At 40.2% G+C, this 27,836-nt stretch overlaps 1 protein-coding gene across 1 annotated transcript in view; it reads right to left on the minus strand.

Annotated features, from left to right (window-relative positions):
- The window catches only part of LOC149310077 (sodium channel protein type 5 subunit alpha-like), a 43,425-nt gene that overhangs the window by 3,758 nt on the left and 11,831 nt on the right, over window positions 1–27,836 (minus strand). Inside the window, exons 8-20 of the mRNA XM_089531461.1 lie at window positions 26,875–27,113; window positions 24,650–24,862; window positions 22,500–22,853; window positions 20,320–20,769; window positions 17,407–17,541; window positions 16,019–16,139; window positions 15,649–15,803; window positions 14,314–14,487; window positions 11,202–11,324; window positions 5,602–5,880; window positions 4,036–4,089; window positions 1,977–2,114; window positions 751–855 (exon numbers count right to left, since the gene is read on the minus strand). Coding sequence (XP_089387587.1) covers window positions 751–855; window positions 1,977–2,114; window positions 4,036–4,089; window positions 5,602–5,880; window positions 11,202–11,324; window positions 14,314–14,487; window positions 15,649–15,803; window positions 16,019–16,139; window positions 17,407–17,541; window positions 20,320–20,769; window positions 22,500–22,853; window positions 24,650–24,862; window positions 26,875–27,113 — 2,540 coding nt within the window. The remainder of the gene's footprint in view (window positions 1–750; window positions 856–1,976; window positions 2,115–4,035; window positions 4,090–5,601; window positions 5,881–11,201; window positions 11,325–14,313; window positions 14,488–15,648; window positions 15,804–16,018; window positions 16,140–17,406; window positions 17,542–20,319; window positions 20,770–22,499; window positions 22,854–24,649; window positions 24,863–26,874; window positions 27,114–27,836) is intronic.

Here is a 27,836-nt window from a genome sequence, read left to right on the forward strand (position 1 = left end):
ATAGCGGGATGGGGGAAGGACGCAGGTGACTTGCAGACTGAGGGGCGGCCCTCTGATGCGCCCTCTCCATCCACAGGCGGGGAACAGTGGAGTGGTGCACCCCGGAGAGTTTCCAACACCTGAGGAGTGTGTGTGTGTTGTGAGTGCCTTCCCTGGGGCCTCGGGGGTGGCAGCAGAGCAGGCAAGGAAGAGGAGGGAGCACAGAGGCCGGGGAAGGTAGCAGAGAGGAGGAGGTAGAAGTGGAGAAAGAGGTGGTGGACCAGGAGGAGGATGAGACTGGAGGAGATGAAGGCAAGGCCAGGGGACCCAGGAGGAGGAGGAAGTGGATGGACCCCCCTTTCTTTTTTTAAAAAAAAACCTCTTATCCAAAAATCGCTGGATTGCTAAAGCGACCACTTTGCAAATGGCTGCTTCAGCAATATAGTGATTTTGCAATGACATTTTCTTAAACAAAACAACAACAAAAAACAGCACCAGGGGTGTTTCTGGGGAGGGATGGTGACAGTTTTCTGCCACTTGTCCCTCCCGCAGAAACAGAATCGATTCTGATGGCATTCCCACCTGTTGGAATTGCATCAGAATCGATTCCTTGGGGAATAAACTTTGTCTTCACTAATTAAGTTTGTTTCACCTCCATCCACTCATCTGTTCACTGTTTCTGATGGACATTTTTATCCCTAGTCATTTTTACAGTGTTTTTTTCTGTTGCACACTTTTCACATGGAGCAACTGCTGAGGAGTACTTCTCACCAGTGGTCTTGGGATGGGTTTTTGAGGTTTCTTGGATCCCAGTTTTTTCATGGCATTATAGTATTTTTTCTGTTCCTCTGTCATGAAGATGTCTTCTCCACCAAAGTATAAGAAGATAACACAATTATTATTATTGGAGACAGGTTATATATGGTTTCCACAGAGAGAAAATAATCTCATTTTTAAAAATTAGTAATGCTTGGGATTTGGGATCTCTTGGGCTTTAAGTAATTTTTGTTTTGCTTCATTACATCTAGCACAGACCTAGCTAGGAATACCAAAGTTCCATATTATCTTAGAAAGGCAAAATTGGTGTTAGATTGGAGAGATGTAGATTGTTAGACTGGTATTCACTTGTTAGACTGGCCAGATGTAAGACACATAGACACATAGAACAATTTGGAAATTGTAAGACCCATAGAACTACTTGGCGCAAGTCAATGTACTTCAGCTGCAGCCCCCCAATCTATAAAATAAGCTTTAGACTGCTTTTAGAATCAATGTACACATTCTGTGTCTCTCCCATGTCATCATCTCTATCTATACTTTACATGACTGAAAACTAATGTCAGTACTCTTGTAGAGTTCTCATGTCCACTTCTCTGTAAAGTATAGATGTTCATATTCCTAGCAAAAGAGTCTGGAAGCCATATTGGCCAACAGCAATCAATAACATGCAGTTTTAAGCCTTGGCATGCATCAATATGAAAGCATTTGTCTGTATGATATTCATCAGTTTTTTATTCATTATCTTATTTTTATTTATACACCTTGCTTGTATCTATACACTCCACTTTTTAAAAAATGCATAAAACTATTCTTGCCCACATGGTCCTTTAGATCAAACCCCTTTGTAAGAGCGTCATTAAAATCCATCATACTGCTATGTCCCAACCCATGTGTACTCCATTTGTCAATTCCATGCATTTTCCAAAGTAGGAAATAACAATGAAATGGCTCTCTATTTTAACAACCAGACAAAAACAAACTGTGGGGAGAAGTGAACAAGGTTGTTGCTTTTTCCTTTTAAGCAGCCTTTTAATATGCCAATTTCTGCTAGTAGAAGTAATGGCCTCCACAAAATGAAGGGTTCTGGGTACCTCAAAAACATTCATATTATTTTGGCAATAAAGGCTTGTCCAATAGAAGACACTGCTCTACCTATTTTGATTCTCCATGTGTTTACATTCAGTGGAAGCAAAAAGAAAAACTTTCTGGATACTTATCTTTTTCTTTTGTTGATTAAAATTATCTATGATGACACCAACAAAAAGGTTCAGAGTGAAGAAAGATCCAAAGATAATAAAAATCACAAAATAGAGGTACATATATTTGTTGTATTCCCATTTGGGTTGCAATTCTATCTGCAGAAATGAAAAGCACATAAAAAATGAATGAAAAACAAATGGAAGGAGCAGGGGAAAACATATCGGGGAGAGGAACAAATAATAATAATAATAATAATAATAATAATAATAATTTTTATTATTTATATCCCACGTCTTCTCGTAGGATCGAGGTGGCTTACAATCACCATAAAATACAATACAATAATACAACAATAAAATCCAATACACAAATAAATACATATATAACAAAATTTCTAAATATAACAGTGGGGCCTTCCAGCCTACGCCTTTGGGGCAAGCTGGAGGTGCCCATTTTCCCCTCTTCTTGGCATGCATGGATCTTCTTGGCATGCGCGGATGCCGTCATCAGTGCACCATTGGGGCACTGTGACACGTCCATGATGGAAGCGCGGCACCATGAGGTGCAGACGCGGTGCTGCACTTACATCATGCACGCTCACCCCATATGGACAGTGCCACAAAGATGGCGCTGCACATACATACTAGGGTTCTGGAGCGTGAGGATGCTGCATGCTCCAGAACCCTAGAATTGGCCCCAGGCTGCCGCAAACCAGTGGTCTATACTGGGCCAGTAATAAAATATAAAATAAATCATTAAAACCATTAGTTAAAAGTTGTGTAGGACAATAGAGACTTCTTAGTACAGTGTCATTTTGAACCCTGTACACATGTTCACATTTTCCCCATTGGTTGCTGTACTAAGAGATCATTGTTAACTTTGCCTCAAGGTAGCTACAAAGCTAGCTCCAAACATATATTGAGAAATATTTTCATTTTGGAAGCAGAAATTTATCAAAGGATAAATGTCTTTCAGCTCCTTTGCAATTCAGTGTCCATTGCTACAGCAGATGCCATGGGGCTATTTATGCCTTATTCTCCTTCTAAGAGGGCCAGGACAATTCATATAAGCAGAGACTGAGAGTTTACCTGAACACCCAGTTCAGGGTACATATGGGGCTGAGCCTGCTACCATTTGGTACGTGAGGGAAAGCAGAGTTTGGAAAGGTTGCTTTTTAATATAATTTCCAGAATTGCCCCAAGCCATAGGGACTTGAAAATTCTGGGAATGGTAGTCCTAAAAGGATAACTTTTTCAAGCTGTAGGGAAAGGAATGTGTAATCCATTATTGTTGTTGTTGTTATTTTATTTGTTCATATTCCACCTTTCCCTCAAAAGTGGAAATAATGTTTATCTGTGAACACATATGTTTCCCTTACATGCTGATTCTGTGAAGAGAAAAGCTTTTTTTCCTACAAAGGGAGTTGGAAGGGACTTCAAGTGCCATTTCATCCAAAACCCAGCCATGCAGGAATACACAATCAAAGCACTCCCAACAGATGGCCATCCAGACCTTGCTTAAAAACCTCCAAAGAAGGAGACTCCACCACCCTCCGAGGGTGTGTCCCACTATCAAAACAGCTCTTACTGTCAGCAAGTTCCTCCTAATGTTGAGGTGGAATCTCTTTTCCTGTAGTTTGCATCCACTGCTGTCTGTCCTAATCTCTGGAGCAGCAGAAAACAGGCTTGCTCCATCCTCAGTATGACATTGCTTCAAATGTTTAAACAGGGCTATCGTGACTGTATTTTGATATCAGTAAAAGTTACGGGGAGAAACATGACACAAAGCTGTCATTTTCAGCAAGATCCACATTAGTCTAACATTATCTTTGACTCTGAATGGACTCTTGTAGTTTTATGTTGTTGTTAACTGCCTTTGACTCATCCCGGACTTATGGTGACCCTGTGGATGAGACATCTCCAAGCTCTGCTATGGACCACTGCTCTGCTTAAGGTCTTGTAGATTCATGCCTGTGACCTCCCTAATTGACCCCTATAGTACTACTGTACAATTGCAAACATATACAATTATATTTATTAGAATCAACCTGAAGAGAAAAATGAAACCATGACATACATCTACTGAGTCTACTGCAGCATACATGATGTCCATCCAACCTTTGAAAGTTGCCTAGAAGAAAAAGACAGCAAGATAAATTTGTTAATGGTATGCCCATAAGAGTACAGAATTAATGCAAGGAAATATTAGAGAAGATAGTTGAATTCTTTTCATTCACTCAGAATACATCAGACAGATAATCACGCCCAAAACATTCTCTCTAAATGTATAGGCCAGTGTCTTAGAGTATACTGGCAATAGAAATCAGAAGCTTGCAGATTTGCATCCTGCTTGATTCAAGCCATTAGATACAACATTGGGAAGGGGGCAATATTAAGCAGCAGAGTGCATGTTTTGCATACAGACAGTTCAAGCTTTAATACATGGCAGGCTTTGTTAATCTTAAACAGCAAAACTTTGAAAGGCACACATATATACACATGACTGCAAATCACTGTAGTTGGTGTTGGCCTGAAAGTGGGACCTCTGAACAGATGTGTGAAAGCAGTTTCTTAATGTATGAGAGTAAACAAACATTCATTTAATCAGATGGTGGTTGGAATAATGTCTTTTGATCCACTGTCTTTAAAACTGTAATTGCAACCTGCTTTGGGAAAACTGTTTATTTTGAAAAACTGCATAAAATCATCTTAAATAACTAGCAGAACAATAATCTGAATCAGCATAAGGCAGGTTGTTATGTCCAAGTGTTTTAAAAAGGTAATGTCTTAAGAGCTAATCAACAAAATAACAAGGCATCAGGGCCAAATAATGTTCTGGGAATTTTGGGGGGACTTCTTTGGCCATTTCAACATATGATAGCAGGAGGGAGAGAGAAAGCAGAGCTACAACATTAATACCTTTGGCATTGTGAGCATGTTGGTGCAGGAGAACTGCACAGAAATATACATGGGCATTTTGTATGAAAATTGCAGGGCTTGTGTAGAAACATATTTTACACACATATGCATACACAGAGAGACACTTTCTAGAATGCAAAAATGGGTTGGGTGTGGTCTTTACGCTAGATAGCTGTTTTTAGCTATCTGGAAACAGTGCGGGGTGTTTATTATTATAATTATTTCAAACAATCATGTATATTTCTGCAAAAAGTAGTTCCCTGAAACAAAACACTTTAGGATGTAGAAATACCAGCAAAATCTGCACAAAATTCTTATTCTGCCCAACCCAGTTTCTTGAGTGTCGAGACATCCATTTTTCAACAGGGAAATGAATAACAGTAAATATGACCTCCATCCATATCTTGAAACTTCACTGAGGTCCATGCCTGAAACATCACCAACAGACACCACTTGGCCTCAGGATCTGGCCCTCAACTGTCAGAGTCTGGGATGATCTTGACCAAACAACCCTATCAAGAATTGATCCATATACATTAGGAAAATGAAATATTTTTCAGCCCAAAGAAATGCCTTTTGGAGGTCATTGCACCAGCAGCAGGCTGACTAGAACTTGTTTTTTATCCACTGCTGTCAGATGGACGCAACAGTGACAATAGCCATGAAAGGGAGAAAGGGGGTCACAGAATGGAAAGAAAAAGGTGTGTTATCTTTTAAAACCTACCACTTGTAGAAGAGCCAGATAACCAGAGCCAACGTTGTCAAAATTCACTTTAACTGTCGTCCAGTATAATCTAGTATTATTGTGCGTTTTGCAGTCTGACATATTATTAATTTTTGTTTCATTAATCGTAGAATTGGCTTCAGTCATGTTAATGCATTTTCCAAACTTTCCTGCAAACAGGCTGACACCCACAATGCTGAAGATGAGCCAGAAAATAAGGCAGACCAGAAGAACATTCATAATGGAAGGGATGGCTCCAACCAAGGCATTGACCACCACCTTTGGGAGATGGGAAAGTGTGGGACAAATATAGGGGTGGGACAGAAAGGGAATGTAATGTAATAGGAGGAAGAAAGGAAACAGCAAACAAAGAATGGGGAAAAAACATAGTTACAAGAGCTGTCAACCAATTCAATAACTATAATTGATTAATCATCTGCAGTCCAAGGGATTGAAAATCTAAATATATCTGTATATTATGAAAACCTCAAGGCACTTGATATCTTTAAAAATTAATATTAAATGTCATGTTATTAAAATGAGTCATAGTACATTATTTTGTACTGTATAACAATCAACGTTTATAGTATAATGGTATAGCCATGTCAGTCCTTATTTTTATAGAATTAGGGGCTGAATCCAATGTTAGGTCCAGCTAGAACAAGCCCATTGAATTCTGTTAGATGTATGTAGGACTTGACTAAGATGTCGCATTTATGTTTATGGTCGGCTCCAATTGAGTTTAGCACACAGGATTTAGAGTAGCACATACATATATAGCCAAACCTCTTCAGTTGTTCTGATGTTCAGTAACTTTGCATGAGTCACACAACCCATTTCTTCAAACTCTAAATGTGGTACAGGAGGATTTGAAACTAAAAGGACCAACAGCTCTGCAACTTTTTTTTTACTTGATTTATATTCTTCTTTCTCTCAAAATTCAAAACTCTCTTTATTTGATTTATATTCCTTCTTTCTCTCAAAGGGCAATAATATTAACAGGTATAGTAAAAGGATGGTAAGTTATAAAGGAACTAGAAGTCTCTATAATACGTACAGAAAGGATTTTAAAAATGGTTTAGATGCATGTATTTTACCTTTTGATGTTGTATTTTTAAAGGTGCCATGTATCTCCCACAAACCCCTTTGCTGATAGTCACATAGCCCAAAGTTGCCTAGCACCTACAGACAATAGTCAGAAACAGGAGTGGGAGCCCAAATCTAACTGTCAGTGGACCCATTGGTAGCCAGGGAGTAGAGAACTTTCACCGACAAACAAGCCCTTCTCCAAACGTCCCAATTTGGCAAGGACAGTCCTGAATAACCCTATATCATCCTACTTTTTTCAGGTTCTTTTAAAAACATTCCAGTTTCTCTTACTGCCTTCCACTTTCCTTTTTGTCTCAGCTTATTGGATTCAAACTGGAAGAAAGTTTGTGCTCAGTTAACTCAGCCAGAGGGAGAGGAAGGAAAGGAATCCTGCCCTTCCCAGTAAGCTAAGGCAAAATCACACTGCTGCAGTACTTCTTCTTCATTAATCATTTTTGCCATTTTGACCACACTGTGATGTTGCTTGGCCACATCTGGCTTTCATCTGCACATTTTGGGAGAGCATCTCCCCACAGTTACAGAAAGAAACCATTACCAAAACCGCTTCGAAAAGAAACAAACTACTTGATCAGTTTTAATCCCATCAATTATGACCCGCTCTCCCATGTTAAGTTTTGCCTCACACTATGATTCTTCAGTTAAAGCAGTTTAAAAGAGAAGCCTGATGTGACCAAACTTTCTGCCATGATTTCAAGGCAAGGAAAAGCACAGCCCTGGGTATTACTTTTAAAAAATTAATTTGTGAAAGTTATAGTTCCAAGTTTGCCCAAAGTAATTTGTTACGGTTATGGCTGCAATTTTTAAAAAATGTAATCTTATCTTCACGTTTCTTTAAATGTAACTGTAGTTAGTGAAGCTATTGCTTTTAGTTACCAAAAAAAATCTGAATGCAGCTGCAAGAGTTGCAATGTGGAACAGCTCCTGAACTATATAATATTCCTCCATAATTCTGTAAGGCCACACAACATTAACTAGAGAAGTAAAGGGGACCACCCGACTCACGGGCTGGTCCTGTTGCTGAGGGGGTGGGTGTCCGCGATGGTCACCCTCCGGGGCGGCAGGGAGGCGCAGGGCCCCGCCATGACGGCGGCGCCTTTGTCCTGCCCTCGTGGGGCAGGGACTACCGCTCCCAGACTCCTCTGGGAGTGGAAAGGAGGTGCCGTGCGCCCGGGCTGCTTCCGCGGCCGGGAACTACAGTTCCCGGCCTCCATTGCGGCCGGAAGCGGCCCTGATTGGGCAATGGCTCCGAGCGCCCGGGGCCTGATTGGCCAGGAGGCGGGTCCAACCCGGTTCCTGGTCAATCATTGGCTGAGGCGCCTATTAAGGCCCCAGCCGCCCGGGCCTCGGCGCCATTTTGATCGGGCTCCCCACCCACCTCTCCCTCCTTCTGTCACAACTTCCAGTTGGAGGCGGTAGCATAGTTCTTGGATCTGAAAGGGCGTGGTTTCCGGGGCTGCGGAGCATGGAATCGGGAGTCCATCGGGGACCGGGGGGTGCTGAGGGCTAGCGATGTCGCCAGTGCGGGGGCAGCATCGATTCTGCGCTCCCGGTGACATGGGGCAAGGATGCGCCCAGGCGCATAGCTGGCAGCGAACAAGTGGTGAGCTTAGTTGGGCCGGTTCCCCCTCTGTCATCCCGAATGCCTGGGCCAGGCCAGGCAAGTAGGTCATCGACCAACACGGGTTGGTGGATGTCAGATCCAGACCTCATGCTTTCGGGCCAACCCTCATGTGAGGTTCTTGTATGCAAATAAAGTTGTGGCCTTTTTTATTGCCAAACATGTGTCTGTCCTTTTGTCCACCCTACAACACCCTTCCTCTGCAACTTTACATTATACAGTTAAACTACAAAATGAGTGCTGTTAATCCTTGTTCAGCTATGCTTGTAATGTAACATGTTTATACATCTTGTCATTGGGAAAGCAATCAATCAGCCTCCGTATTTGTGGCTTTGACTTTTGAGGATTTGATTATTCACTGATTTAATTAATATGTTGTCGCTACAAATCTCAAGTTCCTCCAATATAACTCTATGGTCAACATCATCCAGAAGTCATGCTGGAGGACATAGTGATTCCTAGAGAGAGCATTTCTCTAGGCATATGTAAACCCTCCAGCTCAATTCTATGATCAACCTTTAGAGAATGTTGACCATAGAGTTATGCTGGAGGACCTAGAGATTCCTAGAGAGGGGTTCTTTCAGGTTAAAAAAAAAGAGCATTTTTGTTATTTGTGTCTTTTCCACTTTCACAGGAATCCTGTGCTCCTAAACCCAGCAAATGTGGAGGGCCCACTGTCACTCATTTTGGTAACTACATACTTCCAGCCTTTGAAAACCAATATAGCATGTCTACTCTCCTGAATATACATAGCCATAGGTGCTATATAAGCCTTGGCAAGGAGCAGGGTGTCCATCAAAACCCATTTCTCACTTCTCTTTTTACCACTGTCAATAAGCAGCCATAAAAGCTCTTTTCTCAGCTCTTATTAGCATGTCCCAACTGTTGTAGTTTTCTAGGTCTGCTAATAAAACTCCTTCCCAGTATTCAGGATAGATGAAGAGAAGGTGATTTTCATTCTCTAGCTTGTGACTGTTAAAACTAAAGCACCCAAACTCCTAGGTTCTTCACAACAAGCCAAGCCAATCCTTTTGTCATCTAGTTTTTAGGATTTGTCTTTTTGCAAGTCACTATGGCTACTCTCTTGAAGTTACCGTTAGTGAGGTTACATCTTGCACCGACTTGTCCCCCATTTGATACAGAATTGTGCAGCAAACTGAGGCATTTTCTAAAATAGTTTGGGTTGTTATCATCCCAATTCCAAGCCCAGTTTGAAAGATCCCATCATCCCCCAAAAGCATAGCAACAAGAGCCTAGATTAGAATATAGGTATCTGTCATTCATACAATGACCTGACATTGTGTGTTGTTGGATATCTATATTTCCCAGGTTCTCTGACACCTAAAATGCAGCCATAGCAGATTTTCAGCAAGTGTCAGGGAGAAAGAAGCCATTCAGCAATACCTCCTTGCCATCACTGTCACCAGAGAGAAAGAGAAGAAGAATAGGCTCTTCTCCAGTTAGAATAAAAACCCAAGCTGGAAAAAAACATCATCCTAAACTAAATGAAAGCATCATAAAACTAAAGAGTATTCTAAACTAGCCAATTAAAAATTTCAGCAACATCTCAATATCACCTCTTTAAATACTTTTTTAGAAGAGTCTTCTCCTCATTTAGCTGATCTCAAGCCATCCTCTTTAAACAAGATCATCTTGAAAAGGTCTAATTTTCTGGCCCGCTTTGAAAATAATTGACATGAAGATTGCAATCATTTGGCTGCAGCAGTTATACCAGCTGCTCTTGCAAACCTTGATGGTCTCTATCACACCTTTAATTCTTTACTCTGTTCAGTCATAAATTGCTTCAGCTGAGGTGATATCCTATACCTGGGTCTATTCTGCAGTCTACTGAACCACAATCTTTAAATGCAGACCTTATAGATTACTTATGAAATAGTGATGGCTTTGACATTTAGTTTGAAAAACAAGGCAAGAAATACAGTAAACACAAATCAGCTATTACAGTTGGGTGATATAGCTTGATTAGCACAATGGGGTTTTCCAGCATTATTGTCTTCACAGAGAGAAGACACGATGCTAGGGCAACAAAATGTGAGTTGAATCATATCCCTTTTGAATATAAATTGTGTGTTCGCTTTGCAAACTGAATGACTGCTCAAATGACTCTTCACCCAAAAACTTTTCCAGATGAGTAGAATTAATTCTATCTAAAAAACAAAACAAAACATGTGCAGTGTGGATGGTACACCTGTGATAAGCTTAACAGTCTTTGTGTTTGCTATCTTGATTTGGTCCAGGCATGATAAAGCTCAACAAGATGATGTTATTCAGTCCTGATATTATGACAGGGCTTATGGAGGGAGGAGTGAAGGCTTAGGTATGTTAGAACCAAACTGTTACATGCTTTAGCCATAAAAACAGCACCTTGTACACAGGAAGACAGGGGAAAGCAAAAAATAAAAGCATAATTCTGGTGCAATTTCATGGAGAAAAACTGGAGCAATCTGAATGCATCTGCTGGCTTCAATGGCTTCTGCATTGCATTAGCTTGCGCTTAACTATTCTACTGCTGAGCTGATATAACTGGCTTCCAAACCTTTTTGAAGAAGATGTTTTGTATATTAAATCCTGAGATCCAAATCTAACAGGCCCCATATGACTCATGATTCTATAACTTTTAATGGAGAATGACTATGATATCTCTGAGTAACAAGAGGTTTCTAAATATCTTGTACCTTTCCACAAGCTTTCCCTGACTTGTATATAGGTTCTGATTTACCTTCTGGGAATCACCGCTCCAGTCTTCAAACACCCCACAAGCCCACATCAGAGTAGCTTTCAAAAGCAGCAACTTACACATCAATATCCTTTTATAGGGCTAAAGTTCAATGGTAGCTTTCATTCATCTTACCCTCATCCCTTCAAATCGTGACAAGGCTCTTAATGGCCTCAAAGCTCTCAAGGTCCGGAGGGATTTCATAGGACCCATTTCAGATTTTCCAACCAGAGTTGCTATGAGAGTTATTAAGGAGACCTGAAGAAAAGGAGAATATGAGATATAAAAATTAAAGTAATTAATTCATTATAAATGACTTCCCTCCATGCCATACAATACACCACGGGTTTCCAGTGGCTCTAATATCAGTAGGGCAATTAATCTGTTCTGGGTATTAGTCTAAATGTTGAAAGCGTCATCTAGGGTGTTTAACCTATTTTGGACAGGGCTCAACACCTTGGATATTTCCTGGACTAAAACCCAGGACAGATCACAGCCCCACATGCATCTGAAATATAAAAGAGAGATGTAGGCCCAAAACACATGGGCTAAATGAAGCAGCTTGTGGCCACTTTGGGAGCATGGCCCTTATGATCCTTTGGATTGGAGCAAAAAGGAGTTGGTTTCAACCAACTCCTGGCGCACGACTGCTTCTTCTGAAACATTTGGTTCACCCCTTAGTCACAAGACTTATGAAAAGGTTTTATTTCTCAAATGAGCACAGCCTGTTTTGGCCAAGAAATATTGACATGGACAATACCTATGCATAAACTGAAGAAATGCAACCATCTATATACAGACATATCCTTCAGTGCCAAATATCCTAAAGACTCTGCCTCTCTTCATTGGATGTTTCCAGCTCGTTCCACTTTTGTTCCACTATTTCTTGAGCCATCACCCATCACAGGAAACATACATTCAATAAGTATCAAACATCACTTCAGACAAGTTTGTTATAAAGATTCATGTAATCACTTAGAACACACATTTATTATAGTGACTAGTGAAACAGAAGTAGCAAAACATTTTGGCTTCCATCTTCCTCAGCTGTTCTGAATCAAAATATGCTCAAAGTATGCATACTTTGATTTAACTAAAGAAGGGAGAAGCCAAAACATTTTTCTGGGATACTTTAATATTTTTGTTTTGCTACTCATTCTAAAAAGTGTGTGTGTGTGTGTGTGTGTGTGTGTGTGTATACACATACATACACACAAGCACATGCATGTGTGCATTACTGCAATGCCTGATGTTCCCTTTCTTGGGGACTGGGATGTATATTTACTGTTCCCAATGCCTGGTCTTCCCTTTCTTGAGGACTGGAATGTCTATTCAGCATTTTCAATCTGTGGGCCATTCTTTTGTTTTCCATATTTGTTGACAGATATTAGTTAGAAGTTAAATGGCTTATGTCTCTAGAGCTTGAAGCAGCTCTATTGGTAGGCCATTTGTTCTTGGTGATTTATTTCTCCCAAGTGCTCTGAGTGTAACCTTCACTTCACTAAAATTGTGGTTTCGTCTTCAAATGGTTCTTCCTTGAATGAATCTGTCATCCTTTCACCTTGTTGATATAGTTCTTCAGCCTATTGTTTCCATCATCTTTTTATTTCTTTTTGATCATGCAGAGTGTTCCCCTGCTGGCTGTATAGCATCCCCACTCTTGGTTTAACTTTCCCCTTGAATTCTCAGATCTTGTCCAACAGTGGCACTACATTTGTGTGATGGTGGGATTGTGTGTTCCTGTGAGGCAAGAAGCTACACTAACAGCAAAAGGCTACTGGGCAGCAACATTATTGGAGGTGACACTGGTGGAGGATCTCTCATAAACAGCAGTGGCACCATAGTTAACACAGAAGAAGGCAATGGTAAACCACTCCTCTAAAACCGTCTACCTTGAAAGCCTTATGATGAGATAATCCATAATCTCATCCAAGGATTAAATAAACAAAGATGTACATCCCTAGTGAACATGCAATGAAACATTCACATGCACCTGAACGTATTTCCACCTTAAGAACTGTTGTCCTTAGCATTAGCCATGAAAGAAAGTTAATTAGGAATTCAAGCCCTCCTACACCACAATGTTCAGTAAATACATTTAGTTTTAAGTCTGGATTGGGGACAGAAAACACATAAAGGTTTAGCAAGATGTAATGAAGAAGACTGACCCAAATAGAGATGCTACTTTCCAAATAAAAGTATACTTTGTCAGCAGGATTGTGGATATAATTCATAACAATTCACAAGAGGTACAGCATGAGTAAGAGGTTTAGCATTTGGAATGTTTTGTACATGCACCTGCAGAGAAACTGGCTTCGGACACCTGGTCTGCTAAATGCTGATTACGCATGTACAGAATCATATTTTACGTTTCAAGGCAGAACTAACTTTTGGAGAAATATTGCCTTGTTTAGTAAGCATTTTGTTGGTGGTGTTATTGTTGTTTGTTATTGTTCTTTGTCTGCAATCCATTTCTGACTCATGACAATCCTAAGGTGAGAGCTGAAAGTGTGACTTGCCCACGGTCACCCAGTGGGTTTCCATGGCCAAGTGGCGAATTGAACCCTGGTCTCTAGAGCTCTAGTCCAACATTCAAACTGCTACAGCATACTTGCTCTCTTAGTAAAAGCACTACAACCTGGAAAACAAAATCTTATTTCAAACCAAGAAAATTACAAATCCTGATATCAGTAGTCTTGAGGTACCTTCTTGGAAGACCTTGTAGCAACTATGAAGCTGCTTTATATACAGAACTTTCAAAATAACTATCTACAAGAATAAATATAATAATACACTGAGGCGATTCATAACTGAATAGTAGCGGCATGAAGCTCTGGTACCCAGAACATTTTCCCACCTTTGTTCAGTTATGGATGGCTCCAGCATGACATGACGTTCATTCCTCTTAAAAGTAACTTTCTAAGCTCTGCTTTTTGCAGTCAGGAACACTGGTCTATCTAGCCTATTGCAGCCAACTTGGAGTGGCAATGTCTTGCAATAGCCCAGAGAGGGGGATTTTACTATTACCTTAGGCATTTTTATTTAATAATGGCAAGACTGGGCTTTTAGGTAATTGGGATCCTGTGTGTTGTTAGCACATGCTGAATTGTTGATATACAGCCTCTGCCCAAGTTTTCTAACCAAAGCAGCCTCATTCTTCTGTATAGGAATGAAGGTTGTAAGACTGTTCAGTCATGCTGAAGTCCATGAAATCAATTGCACAGAATTCATCAAAGGTAATACTTACATCTACAATTAGGAAATCAAGCCAGCACCAGGCATTGGTGAAATATTTGTGGAACCCATAAGCCACCCATTTCAGCAGCATCTCCAGGATAAAGATATAGGTGAAGATTTTGTCAGCATATTCCAGCATAGTTTTAACATTCGGTTTTTCATACATGTAAATGTCTTCAAATGCCTTAAAAAGAAGGTATACTTTGGGTAACTATTAATTTGCAGAAACTTCTCCAGTCTTTATTAAATTACTTATTTATTTTGTCCCCTTACTGTTTTATTCCAGATTATTTTGTCCTGGTTGAGGAATGGCACTGAACTGTTAGCAGAAATTTATCCTTCTTCTTTACTGATTTACAGGCTCTTTCCAGAGTATAGTGAATGTGAAATCTGCTGTGGCTTCTGTTCATTCTGATTACTAATCCCCCCAAACACACACATATTAACCAGTGTCCACAAGTATTTGTGCATGTTGATGAAACAGTACAGAAAAAAAATTTGGTATAATTGCATGTACCATGCTGATGAAAGAGAGATTCGACCTGAATCTAATAACACAAAAGAGGTTAATTTGGGGGTACTCAAACTAAAACTTTGATCCTGGAGCCCAATCAGATTCCAATTAATAATACTGTAAATCCATGGTTTTGATAGTATGTAAGAAGTAGGGATGAATAAAACTCTCTATTCCATTGTCTCCAAATCTTTCATTCTTCCAGTCTTACCAATCAATTAGTCAATCAATCAGTTGCTTCATAATATACCCTACCTTTCCCCCAAGATTGTGACTAAGGGCAGTTTATGGATAAGGGTGGGATAGAAGTAAAACTACAAGTAGCTAAAACTTTATGAAAATTAAGATTAAATAGGTCTACTGCATCTTGTTTCTATATCAGTTCACATTCCCCCCAAATCTGTACTAAAATGTATATTCATTTTTGTTACCTTTTCTCCTAATATGCACACTTTTGTACCTTTTTCCTTATATATAGATTTTTGTGCTATTTTTGTATATTGCATTCAAATAGTGTATATCTTTTGCTCTATTTGTCTCCCTAATATGCATTTTTTGGATCAGAGAACTCCATTGTAAAATTTAGACTATGGCTTGCATGTTGGTTTGGGAAATACAAATTACATCACTTTATATTAAAATATGAATTCAACAAATTTATCCCAGTCCACGAACAGTTTTCTTCCCAGTGAAATATGTTCCCTCTGTTTGCCCACATTTTTCATTACCAAAATGGGGTGACCAAAAATATATTTTGTTGTTGTTGTTTTCCAGCTGTGTTGTGTGTGTATGTAAGCATCATAATTGTGATGTTTATGAATCACAACATACCAGAGCTCCACTACTCAGCAGAATCATGAATACAATGAAGCTTTCAAACCAATTGTGCTCTACAATTTGGTAACATGTTTTTCTTAGATTCCAACACAGTCTGCCTGGAAACTTTGTGGTATTCACTGAACACCAGCGATAACAGCATGTAAATCCTAGAAGAAACACAGAAAAAATAATGCACAAATGAATACTAATATGTATAGGTGAAAAACTGGAAAGTTTAGACTACATCCCATATCGGATTATATTTCACAATTAGAAAGCAGAACTATACTTTTGAAGAAACACAGGGTGGCCCTTTTTAGTGGCTGCCCCCTGTTCCCAAAATAATATTGTCCTGCCAAGACTAAATAGAATATGGCCTTACTTTCAGGAAAACAATTATCTGGCTCCTTTGAATCTTCAGATAGTTCAGTGACGTTCTTCAGTAATTCATCATGATCAGGTATGTCTATAGTGCTGCCTTCTGAACAGCTGGCAATGTCAACCTTCGAAAAAACAAGCAAACCAAAAAATACTATTGCATTTTCCTTCAGGCACTAAGTCTGGACATCACCTGTCTAAATGCATATAATAGCATCCAAATGTCAAAACATTTATAGTGTTATAGATTACCAAAACTTATCTCAGAAAAGAGAGATAGCATGGTGTAGTGGTTTGAGTGTTGGACTAGGACACCAGGGTTTGAATCCCCGCTTGGTCATGGAAACCTACTGGGTGACCTTGGGCAGTTCACAGGGTCACATTCACACTACGGAAATAACCTGGTGTGAAACCGGGTTATTTCCATGACATTCACATTGGCCCTGAATACACCTGACACCATTTGTGGGAGCAGGCACAGAGAAACCCACTTAACCTGGTGTATTTGACAGTAGGTCCCTTACTGCGTCAATCCAGTTCTTTGGTAGTGTGAATACTCTACTGAATCAATCCGGATTGCACGGGATTATTTCTGGAAATGGTGGTGCCTCCATTTTGAACTGATCCGATGCATGTGTGAATGTCGATAAGGGTTTAAATGCCATGGAGAGATTTGGGCACATAAACCATAGTGGGAAATTGATTTGGTATTGTGCCACAGTGGAGATCTGGATCTCCTCGGAACAAAAACATAAGTGTGAATGCTCCCTCTGGTCTCAGAGGAAAGCAAAGACAAAATCCCTCTGAGCAAATCTTGGCAAGAAAACCCTGTGATCAGTTGACCTTGGGCTCGCCATAAGCTGGAATCAACATGAAGGTACACAACAACAACAACAATAACAACATATACCCCTGCACCCAAAGTCAGATGTACACAGCCAATCTGCTTGGGTTTGACTATCTGAACAATCTGTTTAAAGTTTGGGTGAAGGTACCAGTGGCCCACAGTCAATTCTAATGCGGGGGGGGGGGGGGATTACTTATCCCTACAAATGACTCCCTCTGTTCAGATCATGGGCTGCATATAGATGATTTTTGTTATTGCTTGCTTGAGCTCTGCTCCTACTGCTTTGCAATTTAGTTTGTTGAGTGCACCTTCACAAGACCAAAAACAAAAAACGTTTTCCCCCCCTATACAAACCAATTTTATTTTGAAAATCCACAGATTTTTTTTTTCATTCCAACGTATTTCCTGGGAGCGTGAGAGTTACCAAGGAATTTTTACTCCCACCTCCCAGGTCAGTTTGAATTAATTCTGTGATCAGAACATACTGAACATGCTGAATTCTGTGAACAGAATGTTCTTTTCTTGAACCAATGGGTGACTTTTACCTCTTTTAATTTTGGTGATGAGGATCCAGCTTTCCACTGTATACTTAATTCCCCAGAAGAGCTGATTTCAGAGGTTCGACTCCAGGCATCAGAGGTCTTCGTTCGCTCTCCTCTCTGTCGCAACTGGTTTTCCTGCTAAGGATAAGTCATATCAGTTTGCACTCAATAACACTTTTTTTAATGAAACCTTTTTTGCCACTGAGATTTAAAGCTCTGCAAGCTAAAGAGACGTGAAGTGGGGAGAGAAAATGTACAGTCAGCCCTCGACATTTGGAGTTTTGACTTTTGCAGATTTGATTATTCATGAATTTGATTAACATGTTCTTTCTAGGAATCTAATTCCTCCAGAACAACTCTGTGGTCAGTGTCCATCAGAAGTCATACTGGAGGACCTAGAAATTCCTAGGGAGAACACTTCTCCACGCATTTGTAACTACTCAAGCACAACTCTATGGTCAACATCTGCCACAAATTAACCATAGAGCTGTGCTGGAGGACCTAGAGATTTTTAGAGAGGTGTTCTCTCTCATCATTTTGTAAGGTCACACTCCATTAACTAGAAACATAACTTTACATTTTGCAATAACACTACAAAAAGGAGTGCTGCTATCCCTTGTTCAGTTATGTTTCTAATATAACATGTTTATACATTTTGTCATTGGAAAAGCAATCAATTAAAAGTACAGTCAGCCCTCCACATTTGATGCTTTGATTTTTGCAGCTTTGATTATTCATGGATTTGATTAATATGTTCTTTCTAGGAATCTCAAGTTCCTCCAATATGACTCTGGCCAGCATCAGCCAGAAGTCATGCTGGAGGACCTAGAGATTCCTAGAGAGGGCACTTCTCTAGGCAGTTGCAGACCCTCCAGCTCAATTCTATGGTCAACTTTTAGCGAGTGCTAACCATAGAGTTGTGCTGGAGGGTCTAGAGATTCCTAGAGAGGTGGTCTCACAAGTAATAAAAATAGTATTTTTGTTATTTGTGGTTTTTCAACTTTCATGGTGGTCCTGCACACCAAACCCCAGTGAATGTGACTGTAACCTTTTATTACCTTTAATCTATGATTTTAGGTATTCCCATTTTAGACCTGTATAATCATGTTAATTAGTTGTTTTTTAAGGGAGATGCTCCATTCTCTTACACTACATCCCAGTCAGAATCTCCATATTTTCAAATCTCCAGGTCTTCTAGCATAACATATACTTTGGGACTTAGGCGTGGGGCAAAAAGGAGTTCTACTGAGCTGCTAATGGATCACAAATAATATATAGGTGATGGATTGTGATGATAGTTCGCACATACAGATCTAAGCGATAGCTTACCTCTAAGTGGAAAAACTGCCCTCTGTGTGTATGTGTGTGTGTCAGGCATTTCAAAATCCACACCAGGAATTTGGGAAGATAATCAAAGGAAAATATGTAATTATTACTTGCTCCATGTGTGTGTGTGTTTGTCTTCAGGTCACCTATCAACTTATGGTGACCCCATGAATTTCATAGGGTTTTCTTTGAGAATTCCTTCCTCTGAAATATAGCCTATGGCACTTCTAATTTGTTGGCAGTCTCCCATGCAAGTATTAACCAGGGTTGAACCTGCTTAGCTCCCAAAATCAGACAGGATCTGATGTCTTCAGGAAGGTTTGAGAGGGTTTGGGATACAATGATGATTAGTTGTTACTATCTGGAGAAGTAGGATAAAAATAAATTTTATTATTTATTAATTAATTTATTTAGGCCCTGGAATAGCTCCTACAGCTTGAGAAAATTCTCACTGGCTATTGCTTCTTCTCACTGCCATTTTCCTTTTGTTTTATCCCCATTGTCATCAGCTTCATTTGCCTATGCTGCCTTTTAAAATGATTAGTAATGCATCCCATGTGGTTTTGTTTACAAGTGTTCACTCATTAGATGTAGCACCATAGAGGATTAAAGAGCAGTGCTGGGAAATAAGACTCATTACGGAGAGCACAAAATGCATAAAATGGCACTGTGCACTAAAACAACCACTCAGCTTTTTGGGAGGAGGAGAAGAGATGTATTCAGGGTGGAATCTTTCTGTTCCTGTCACCTTCCATCTCTGGTTCTGTTGTATGACAATGGACAATATCACACTGCACTGTTATAGCACTATTACCCCACTTTAATCGCAATGGCTGGCCCTTATGGGATCCTGGGATTTGCAGCTTAAGGAGGGGTATTTAAAATTCTCAGCCAGGGAGCTTTTAGGCCTTAGAATCATAGAATCATAGAGTTGGAAGAGACCACAAGGGCCATCCAGTCCAACCTCATTCTGCCATGCAGGAAATCTCAATCAAAGCATCCCCGACAGATGGCCATCTAGCCTCTGCTTAAAGACCTCCAAGGAAGGAGACACCACTACATTCTGAGGGAATTTGTTCCACTGTTGAACAGCCCTTACTGTCAGGAAGTTCCTTCTGAAGTGGAATCTCTTTTCTTGTAGCTTGCATCCATTGTTCCAGGCCCTGGTCTCTGGAGCAGCAGAAAACAAGCTTGCTCTCTCCTCAATATGACATCCCTTCAAATATTTAAACACAGCTATCATATCACCTCTTAACCTTCTCTTCTCCAGGCTAAACATCCCCAGCTCCCTAAATCTTTCCTCATATGACATAGTTTCCAGACCCTTCACCATTTTAGTCGCCCTCCTTTGGACACACTCCAGTTTCAGCGTTGCTAAACTACAAACCCCAGATTCTGCAGGAGACAGGCATAGTTGTTAAAGTGGAATAAATGCACTACAGCAGTGTAGTGTGATCTGTGATAAACAGTTTGCAGGAACGGGATGGAATATTAAGAACTGATTTTGGTGTTATTGCTTCCTATTGTGATACATTACATTTTCTAGTCTCTCTCTAGACATGAAAACATGATCTCAGGGTGTTTCCTTACCTGTTTGGTATGATCTGTCTCCATGACTGGACCTTCCTTCTCACCAGCATCTTCAGAACCTTCACTATCTGACTCAGCATGGGCAATAGGAACACAGACAAACACACTGGGATTGGCAATAAAATCATCCAGGAGATTAAACGAGTGCCTTTCTCCAATTTTCTCACTCTTTCCATGACCATAATTCTCTTTGAAATTTTGCCCATCTTTTGCAAGCTCCAGACCATTTTTCTCAGTGTCACATTTTATTTTATTCTGGGCTGCTTTTTTCTTGTAACCACACGCTTTGAAACAAAAAGCCAACATCATCTGTTTGGCTTCATGGAGCCCTCTGTGGATTCGTGCACAGGCAATCTTAAGGTTGTTCGTTTCTCTGTCATCTTCAGGGAGCTGGAGGAGGTTGTCAGCACTGAAGGAGTTCAGGAGTAGCGCAATGAACAAATTGAGAACCTCAAAGCAATGGAAGAGCAAATGTTTAATTTTTAAAAATTAGGACTAGTATCATATTATTAGTAGTATTAGTATTAGTATTCCTGAAAAGAGAAATATTCAGTACTACTTGTGTGTGGCAGAGAGAAAGCCAGTCAACTGAACAGGCATGTCTTTTCGTCATACGCCATTCAGTAAATCTGGCTTGGATCTGGTAGACTGCTACCTTTGAAACAGGGATTGTCACTATATGAGCTGTAGCCTAAATCTGGAAGTAAAGAAGACAGGTGAGCAAACAAACAAAATAATGTCCCTATTTGTTAGGCCCATTTGTGGAGCTTCACTGCTACAAAGTGCAAATGGCTTTATGTTTCCCACCTGACTCACTTTATTGTTTCCCAAGGATTTCCCTGCTCACCTAGCCATAAACAGGGAGGGCATTCAAACATTGCTCCTTTTTGCACTGCTGTAAACAGCAGGCGGTGGCATAAGCATGTCGCTGCTGTGCGGTTCCATCTGGATGCCGCACAGCAGTGATGTCATAGCTGTGCGCGCCATCTGGATTGTGCCGCACAGCTATGGCATCATGGCGACGTGCTAGGGTTGTGGAGCATGTGCACTCACCGCCCTGAGGCAACCCTATCACGTTGCCATGATGCCGCAAAGGGCCCATCTGTACAGGGTCATAGCTAGAGAATTGCATATATTGGTCCAATAGCATGTTCTGAAAGTGAACTAACTTTGGTCCACAACACACTGCAGAAATAATCCAGTTTGGGGCTAAACAGACCATCCCTTTGGAGCAACCTGCTACCACCTCTTTCAGCACCAGATCAGGGCTGTGGTAACTACAGGCCGTGGCCCTGATCTGGCATTTCTGAGGCGGTACCTTCTGGTGATTCTTTTGGCGCTGCATCAAAAGAGTACTGTGACACCTGGCGGGCGGGTGCATGGGGTGTGTGTCATGTGGACATCACATCCCTATTCTGCCCTGAGGCTGGCATATAACGCCAGTCGGTACAGCCTCTTTGAGACCATTTTAACTGCCCTGGCTGAATGCTAGGGAAATCTAGGAACTGTAGTTTTGTGAGATGTTGGAGATTATCACACAGGTTAAGGAGGGATCGTTCCTGTCCTTACCCCATCCTTATTGCATCTGTACTTATCCCGTCCTTGTCCCTTCAATGGTTCCGTCATTGTATTAACAGGGGTTTCCGTTAATACACAATGATGGAGCCATTCTCTTCCAACTCTATGATTCTATGAGTTGCCCTTTCCCTGGGAAGCAGGTCCATAACATGTGAGTACTTCTGGAACCATCTTTGTCACTGGATGCCCAGGTGGACTCTATGGAGCAGAGTGTTTAGGGCCAGCATTGAGTGGCCTACAGCTACAGAACCTCCTAGGCAAGGAAAACCATAGCGTATTTTCAAAAACACTTCTGCATTATATTAACAGTACAGTTGGCCCTCTGTATCCATGGATTCCTTATCCATGGATTCAACCATCCACAAGTTGAAAGAAATTTTAAAAATATATAAATTCCAAAAAGCAAACCTTGATTTTGCCATTTCATATAACGGACACCATTTCACTACTCCATCGTATTTAATGGGACTTGAGCATCCATGGATTTGAGTTTCCATGGGGGGTCCTGGAACCAAACCCCAGCAGATACCAAGGGCCCCCTGTAAAATCAGATGCAAAATCTTGAAGATGGGGAAAACACTAAAATGTATCTGAAAACTCACCACTAAATTTCCAATCACCATGACTAGCAGGAAGACAAGCAGGCACAATGATGGTTCAGCAACCACCATGCAACCCCACATGGTCTCAATCCATTCTCCACACAGAATCCGGAAAATAACAAGAAAGGAGTGGAAAAAATCTTCCATATGCCATCGTGGTTTGCAAGTTGAAGTTATATTACAAGGTTTCGCCTTATAGCTGCTGCCAAAGAGTTGCATTCCAAACACAGCAAAAATGAAGACAATAAGGGCCAAAACAAGGGTAAGGTTGCCCAGAGCACCGACTGAATTCAAAATGATTTTAATAAGCGTATTTAAGGTTGGCCAAGACTTTGCAAGCTTGAAGACACGCAGCTGTTCGGAAACAAAGTATTATGCTCTTAGATAACAGAAATTCTCAGGTTGTACACTTAAAAGAAGGATCAGTACAAATTGCCGGTTTATGTATTTATGATCATATATTCTAAAAGGATAAATAGATATAAATCCCAGAAACAAATAAATATAAATAAATAAATCAGGTTGAATAGTGTCGATTGTCGTGTGATGTGATTTTATTCTGGCTGTTTTTAAGTATGTTTTAAATATATTTTGAACTGTTTTTCACTGTCTGTCTTTAATAGTATTGTTTAATTTTTAAAGATTGATAGTGTACTTTATAACCAATTTCTGTTTTAAAATTTTGTAAGCTGCCTTGGGTCCCTGGGTAGGAGAAAGGCAGACTATCAATTGAACGAACGAACGAACGAACGAACAGGAAGCTGTTTCCTTCACACTCTCACACACTTAATGCCAAGTCCCTACACTGATTTCCATTCAGAACCTCATAGGAAACTTTCAGCTCCCCTTTTCAAATAGGTTATTGGTAGGGAACTGGCAAGTTGTGCCAATGAGGAAAGGAAAATGCCAAGACTATATCAGCTTTTCCTACCTGAATCCAAAGTACATGTTTTGCAACACAAGTTCCATAACCACTGTCAATGGTCACTAGGGCTGATAGAGGAAATTTAGGATGGGTCAGATGAGACTAGGGCTGCATCTAATGCAGTGTGACACCACTTTAACTCCCATGGCTCAATGCTATGGAATTGTGGGATTTATAGTATTGTGAGAAATGTAGCCTTCTCTGTCAGATAGTGCCGGTTCCACAACAAATTACACATCCCAAAGTTTCATAGGACGGAGCCATGGTATCAATTCTGCAGTGCAGCAGCAGCCCAGATTGACATTTACTCTGGTTCAACAGCGGTGTTCTCGTGTTTTAGCTTCACAGGCGCACCACATAAAGTACCTATAATTTTGTGCAGGGAATTTAACAGATGAGAATAAAGCAATGTCTCAAATGGCATTTTACAGCATGGCACTGCAGGAACTTGGCACTGGAAAGAAGCAATGTAGTGTAGGGTGAAAGTGTGAAGGAAATCTCTTCCTCCTTCAAAATTCCTTATCTGTGAAATAAGCTGGAGAAGGGCACAGAAAACAAGGTTCTAGATGCTAGTTAAGGGCAATAGGTTAGAAGTCGCTGGCTTAAAGTTTGGATTTTAAAAAAAATTAAAGTGCCAAACACACCTCTGACTACAATAAACATGGATGCTGACCTGTCCTTGACAATCACTTTAGAGCAGAGATATTCAATTTCACTACATCAGGAGCCTTCTTTTCTGCTTCTCTTCCCAAAATAGGTGCCACACCAAAATCCACTGGCTACTGCCAGAGATCTAGCATATTTGCCAAAATTCAATGGCTCTATAAAAGTGTGGACAATAATCCTCCTCCTCATGAGTAAGGAGTTTATCACATGTGGGGAAATCAGGGGAAAATAGGGGGTTTAAAGAGTCATTATACCAGGAAAGTTGCACAATCACGGTGAAGATTTTCACACACATCACAATTAATGAGGACTTATCCAGGGAATAACCAGCAACAAATAATTCATTGGATTTTCCCATGAATGATTTGTTGCTGGTTATTCCCAGGATAAATCCTTTTTAATCGCTACATCGTGTGAAAATCTTCACCGTGATTGCGCCACTTTCCCAGGACAATGACTCTATAAACCTCCAATTTTCCCCGTGTGATAAAGTCCCATTTCTATTCCATAAATGTTTCCATTACTAAATCAAATAGGACACAAAGAGTTAATCTATTACCAGTCTCAACGTTCGTAAAACTGTAAAGCTGCCCTTCTTGCTGCCCTTTTTCTCCTTGCCACTTTTTTGGGAGTCATCAGGTATGCTCAGTTCAATGATGCTTATAAAAACAACAATACTGTCAAAGATATTTGAACGTTGCTGAAAATAGTAATAGGGGTCCATTGCAATGATTTTCAGGATCACTTCTGCAATAAAAATTGCTGTGAAAATCTATAAAATAGAAATAGCACAGTCAAATTCACAACACCACACACTATTCTCAACCATAAGTCGAAACTAGGCTCAGTTTATCTGACAAATTGACATGCTGAGAACATAAGTTGTGAAGACACAAGCTGATTTCAGTCATGGCACTGCTAAGAACAAAAAGTTATTTTTTGGAGTATGACTATCAGCATTCACCAGAGCCTTTTCCCAAGTGCTGAACTTCATCATGCAATCAACATTGGCTACATTTATCATGGCACCTTCACCCACCACTGGTAAATTTGCAATTAAGCTGCATGCTCAAGTCAAGGCAGGATTAGGCAGGAGGGCTGCATCAGTACATTCATCTATGTCCTGTACTGTGGACTTAGTATATACAGAAAAAATTTATACAATCCATACACACACACACACACACACACACACACACACACACACAGTATATCATATTGTTGTGTGCCTTCAAGTCATTTCCGATTTATGGTGACCCTATCATGGGGTTTTCTTGGCATGATTTGTTCAGAGGAGGTTTGCCATTGCCCTCCCCTGAGGCTGAGAGGGTGTGACCTGCCCAGGGTCACCAGGTGGGTTTCATGGCCAAGCTGGAATTCGAACCCTCATCTCCAGAGTCATAGTCCAACACTCAAACCACTATGCCATGTAGGCTCTCATGTAAAGCATAGTCAGCACTGAGTCTTTTCTCAATAATGAACTGAAACATCTGATGTGGCACAGAACAGAAAACAGTTCTGCTTATTATTGTGACGTCCCTTTTTTCCTAATAACAATTAAGTAAACGTTGCTGTCAATGTGAAGGAACTGCTCAGCTAAGCTGACTGAAACAAACAATTTTTAAATAAAATTAGTATTTTTCTCTTTCTATTTTAAACATTATATAAGCATTGTAAGGCCTATTCATTTATGCTACCCCATTAGATTCAGGGTTAAGTTAGCAAACCCTCTGAATTTCAAAAACAGTTCAATGAGATTTTAATGTTTTTATAGATTAAATAAGTAGGTGCACATACATATCCGTGCACATATCTTTAAGACCTGCCTTCAGATTTTGGGACTGAATGAGTGTAATCCCTTCCTAGGTGCCACATGCATACAGAAGAATGATTATAGTATCCAATGAACCCTTTGGTCATTCACACATTGTTTTTTTTAGCGTGACAATGCGAATCATTTCGCTCATGAATTCTGGGTTTGTTATTCACACTGTGGAACCAGGTCGATCCATGTCGATGCACATCTGTGCAAGTTCAGTTGTCGGACATGCAAGCATTCGAATAAAGATTGAGTCAATGGTGTGAATGCATTTGGAATCCCTTTTTGGGTATGCAGCGTTTTATCTTGGGTCTATTTGCATCAGTTATTCACACTCCCAGTGATGCAAATCGTTTTTAAAAACTCAGGGAAAAACCCAATAACGATTATCCTGGATTAAGTGGATTTTTGGCAGCCCCCCCCCAAACTTATTTGCATGCATTTGGGATGTGTGTGAACATCAATTTAACCTGGATTCTCTTGGATTATTTTCACAGTGTGAACAACCCCTAAGTGGAGAAACAAGGAGCACAATAGTCCTCTGTTGGGTAATGAACAGTGGAGTGCTGCAGGCAACTAGGGATGTAAATCCTCATAAAATTCATTCTTGGGGGCAAGAAAAAAGAATTTTACCTCGTTGTAGAACAGTTTTTAAAAACTATCATAGTTCAGGACTTATTCTGTGCAAATAATAATGATAATAATAATAATTTGTTTTCTGCACAAGGAAATCTGCATCTATTTTTTTGTATAGAATATTACCAAACTGCAAAGATTATCACTTGTGTAGAATTCAACTGCTAAAACTCAATATTTGACCATTTTTCAAATATTTTGAAGTAGTTTTCCCATCCTTAAACACAACACAGCCCAGCTTAATTTTGTAAGCAAAAGTCTGTCTAGATATCTTAAAATAAAATTAAATAAACAAAAGTGAAATGTTTTGTTTGCCAGAATTTACTTACCATGTTACCTATGGATAGCATGAAGTCAAATTCAGGGGTCATCTTATAGTGCTCTAAAGCCATAAACAGAGTGTTAACCACAATGCAAAGTGTGATTGTGAGGTCAGTAAATGGATCCATAACAAAAATGCTCACTTTCTTCTTTATTTTTACCCATACTGGGCAACATTCCCAGACAAGAAATCTGGAGGCCCACTTTTTCAAAAATGGGGGGCATCTCCGGTTTGATTCTTCATATTCTAAAAAAGAAACAAAATGCAGTAAGATATCCAGGCTCCAAAATTAAAGAAAACAAGGTCCTATGGAAATAAAGGACCAGTCCATTTCAAGCATTTTCAGCTGAAATTGTTTTCAAAGGGGAAATTTCAGCACCCACTGAACTCTTCCACTTGAATCAGGGTTAAGCAACATGTGTCTCTCATGATGCTGTTGAATTGCGACTGTCACAAACTAACACCAACACCCATGTTCCTCATCATTAGTTATATTAGCTATGGCACAAGAGAGCTGAAGACTGACATTTGGAGATCCACATTTTTCCATCCCTTAAACAATGCAACATTAAAAGTACTTAATATCAAAGGATCATAGTGGATTTTGTAAACCATCTCACTGTCCATTTCATAGTTATTGTGTTGTATTCTATACTCTAGAGCATTTGTTCCCAAAGTTTAGTCCTCCAGGTGTTTTAGGCTTCAACTACCAGAAGCCCAGCTGGCTTGGCCAACAGTGTGGAATTCTAGGAGCCAAAGTCCAAACTGGAGGACCAAAGTCTGGGAACCACTGCTCTAGAGGTAGTTTTGCTGTTAATACTACCTGAAACCAGGGAATAGCAGTCCAAGGAACAAAATTATATGGGGTTTTCTCCCCTGCCAGAGGAAAGTTCTTTCTTATGAGCATAAAGTGGACAGGTCCTTTTTTCAGGGGGCTTTCAGGATGCATCACTGTAATGGGACTCCCTA

The sequence above is a fragment of the Sceloporus occidentalis genome, unplaced genomic scaffold, assembly GCF_023333645.1.
Source record: "Sceloporus occidentalis isolate IW3139 unplaced genomic scaffold, rSceOcc1.0.p SCAF_7, whole genome shotgun sequence".
Taxonomy (NCBI): Eukaryota; Metazoa; Chordata; class Lepidosauria; order Squamata; family Phrynosomatidae; genus Sceloporus; species Sceloporus occidentalis.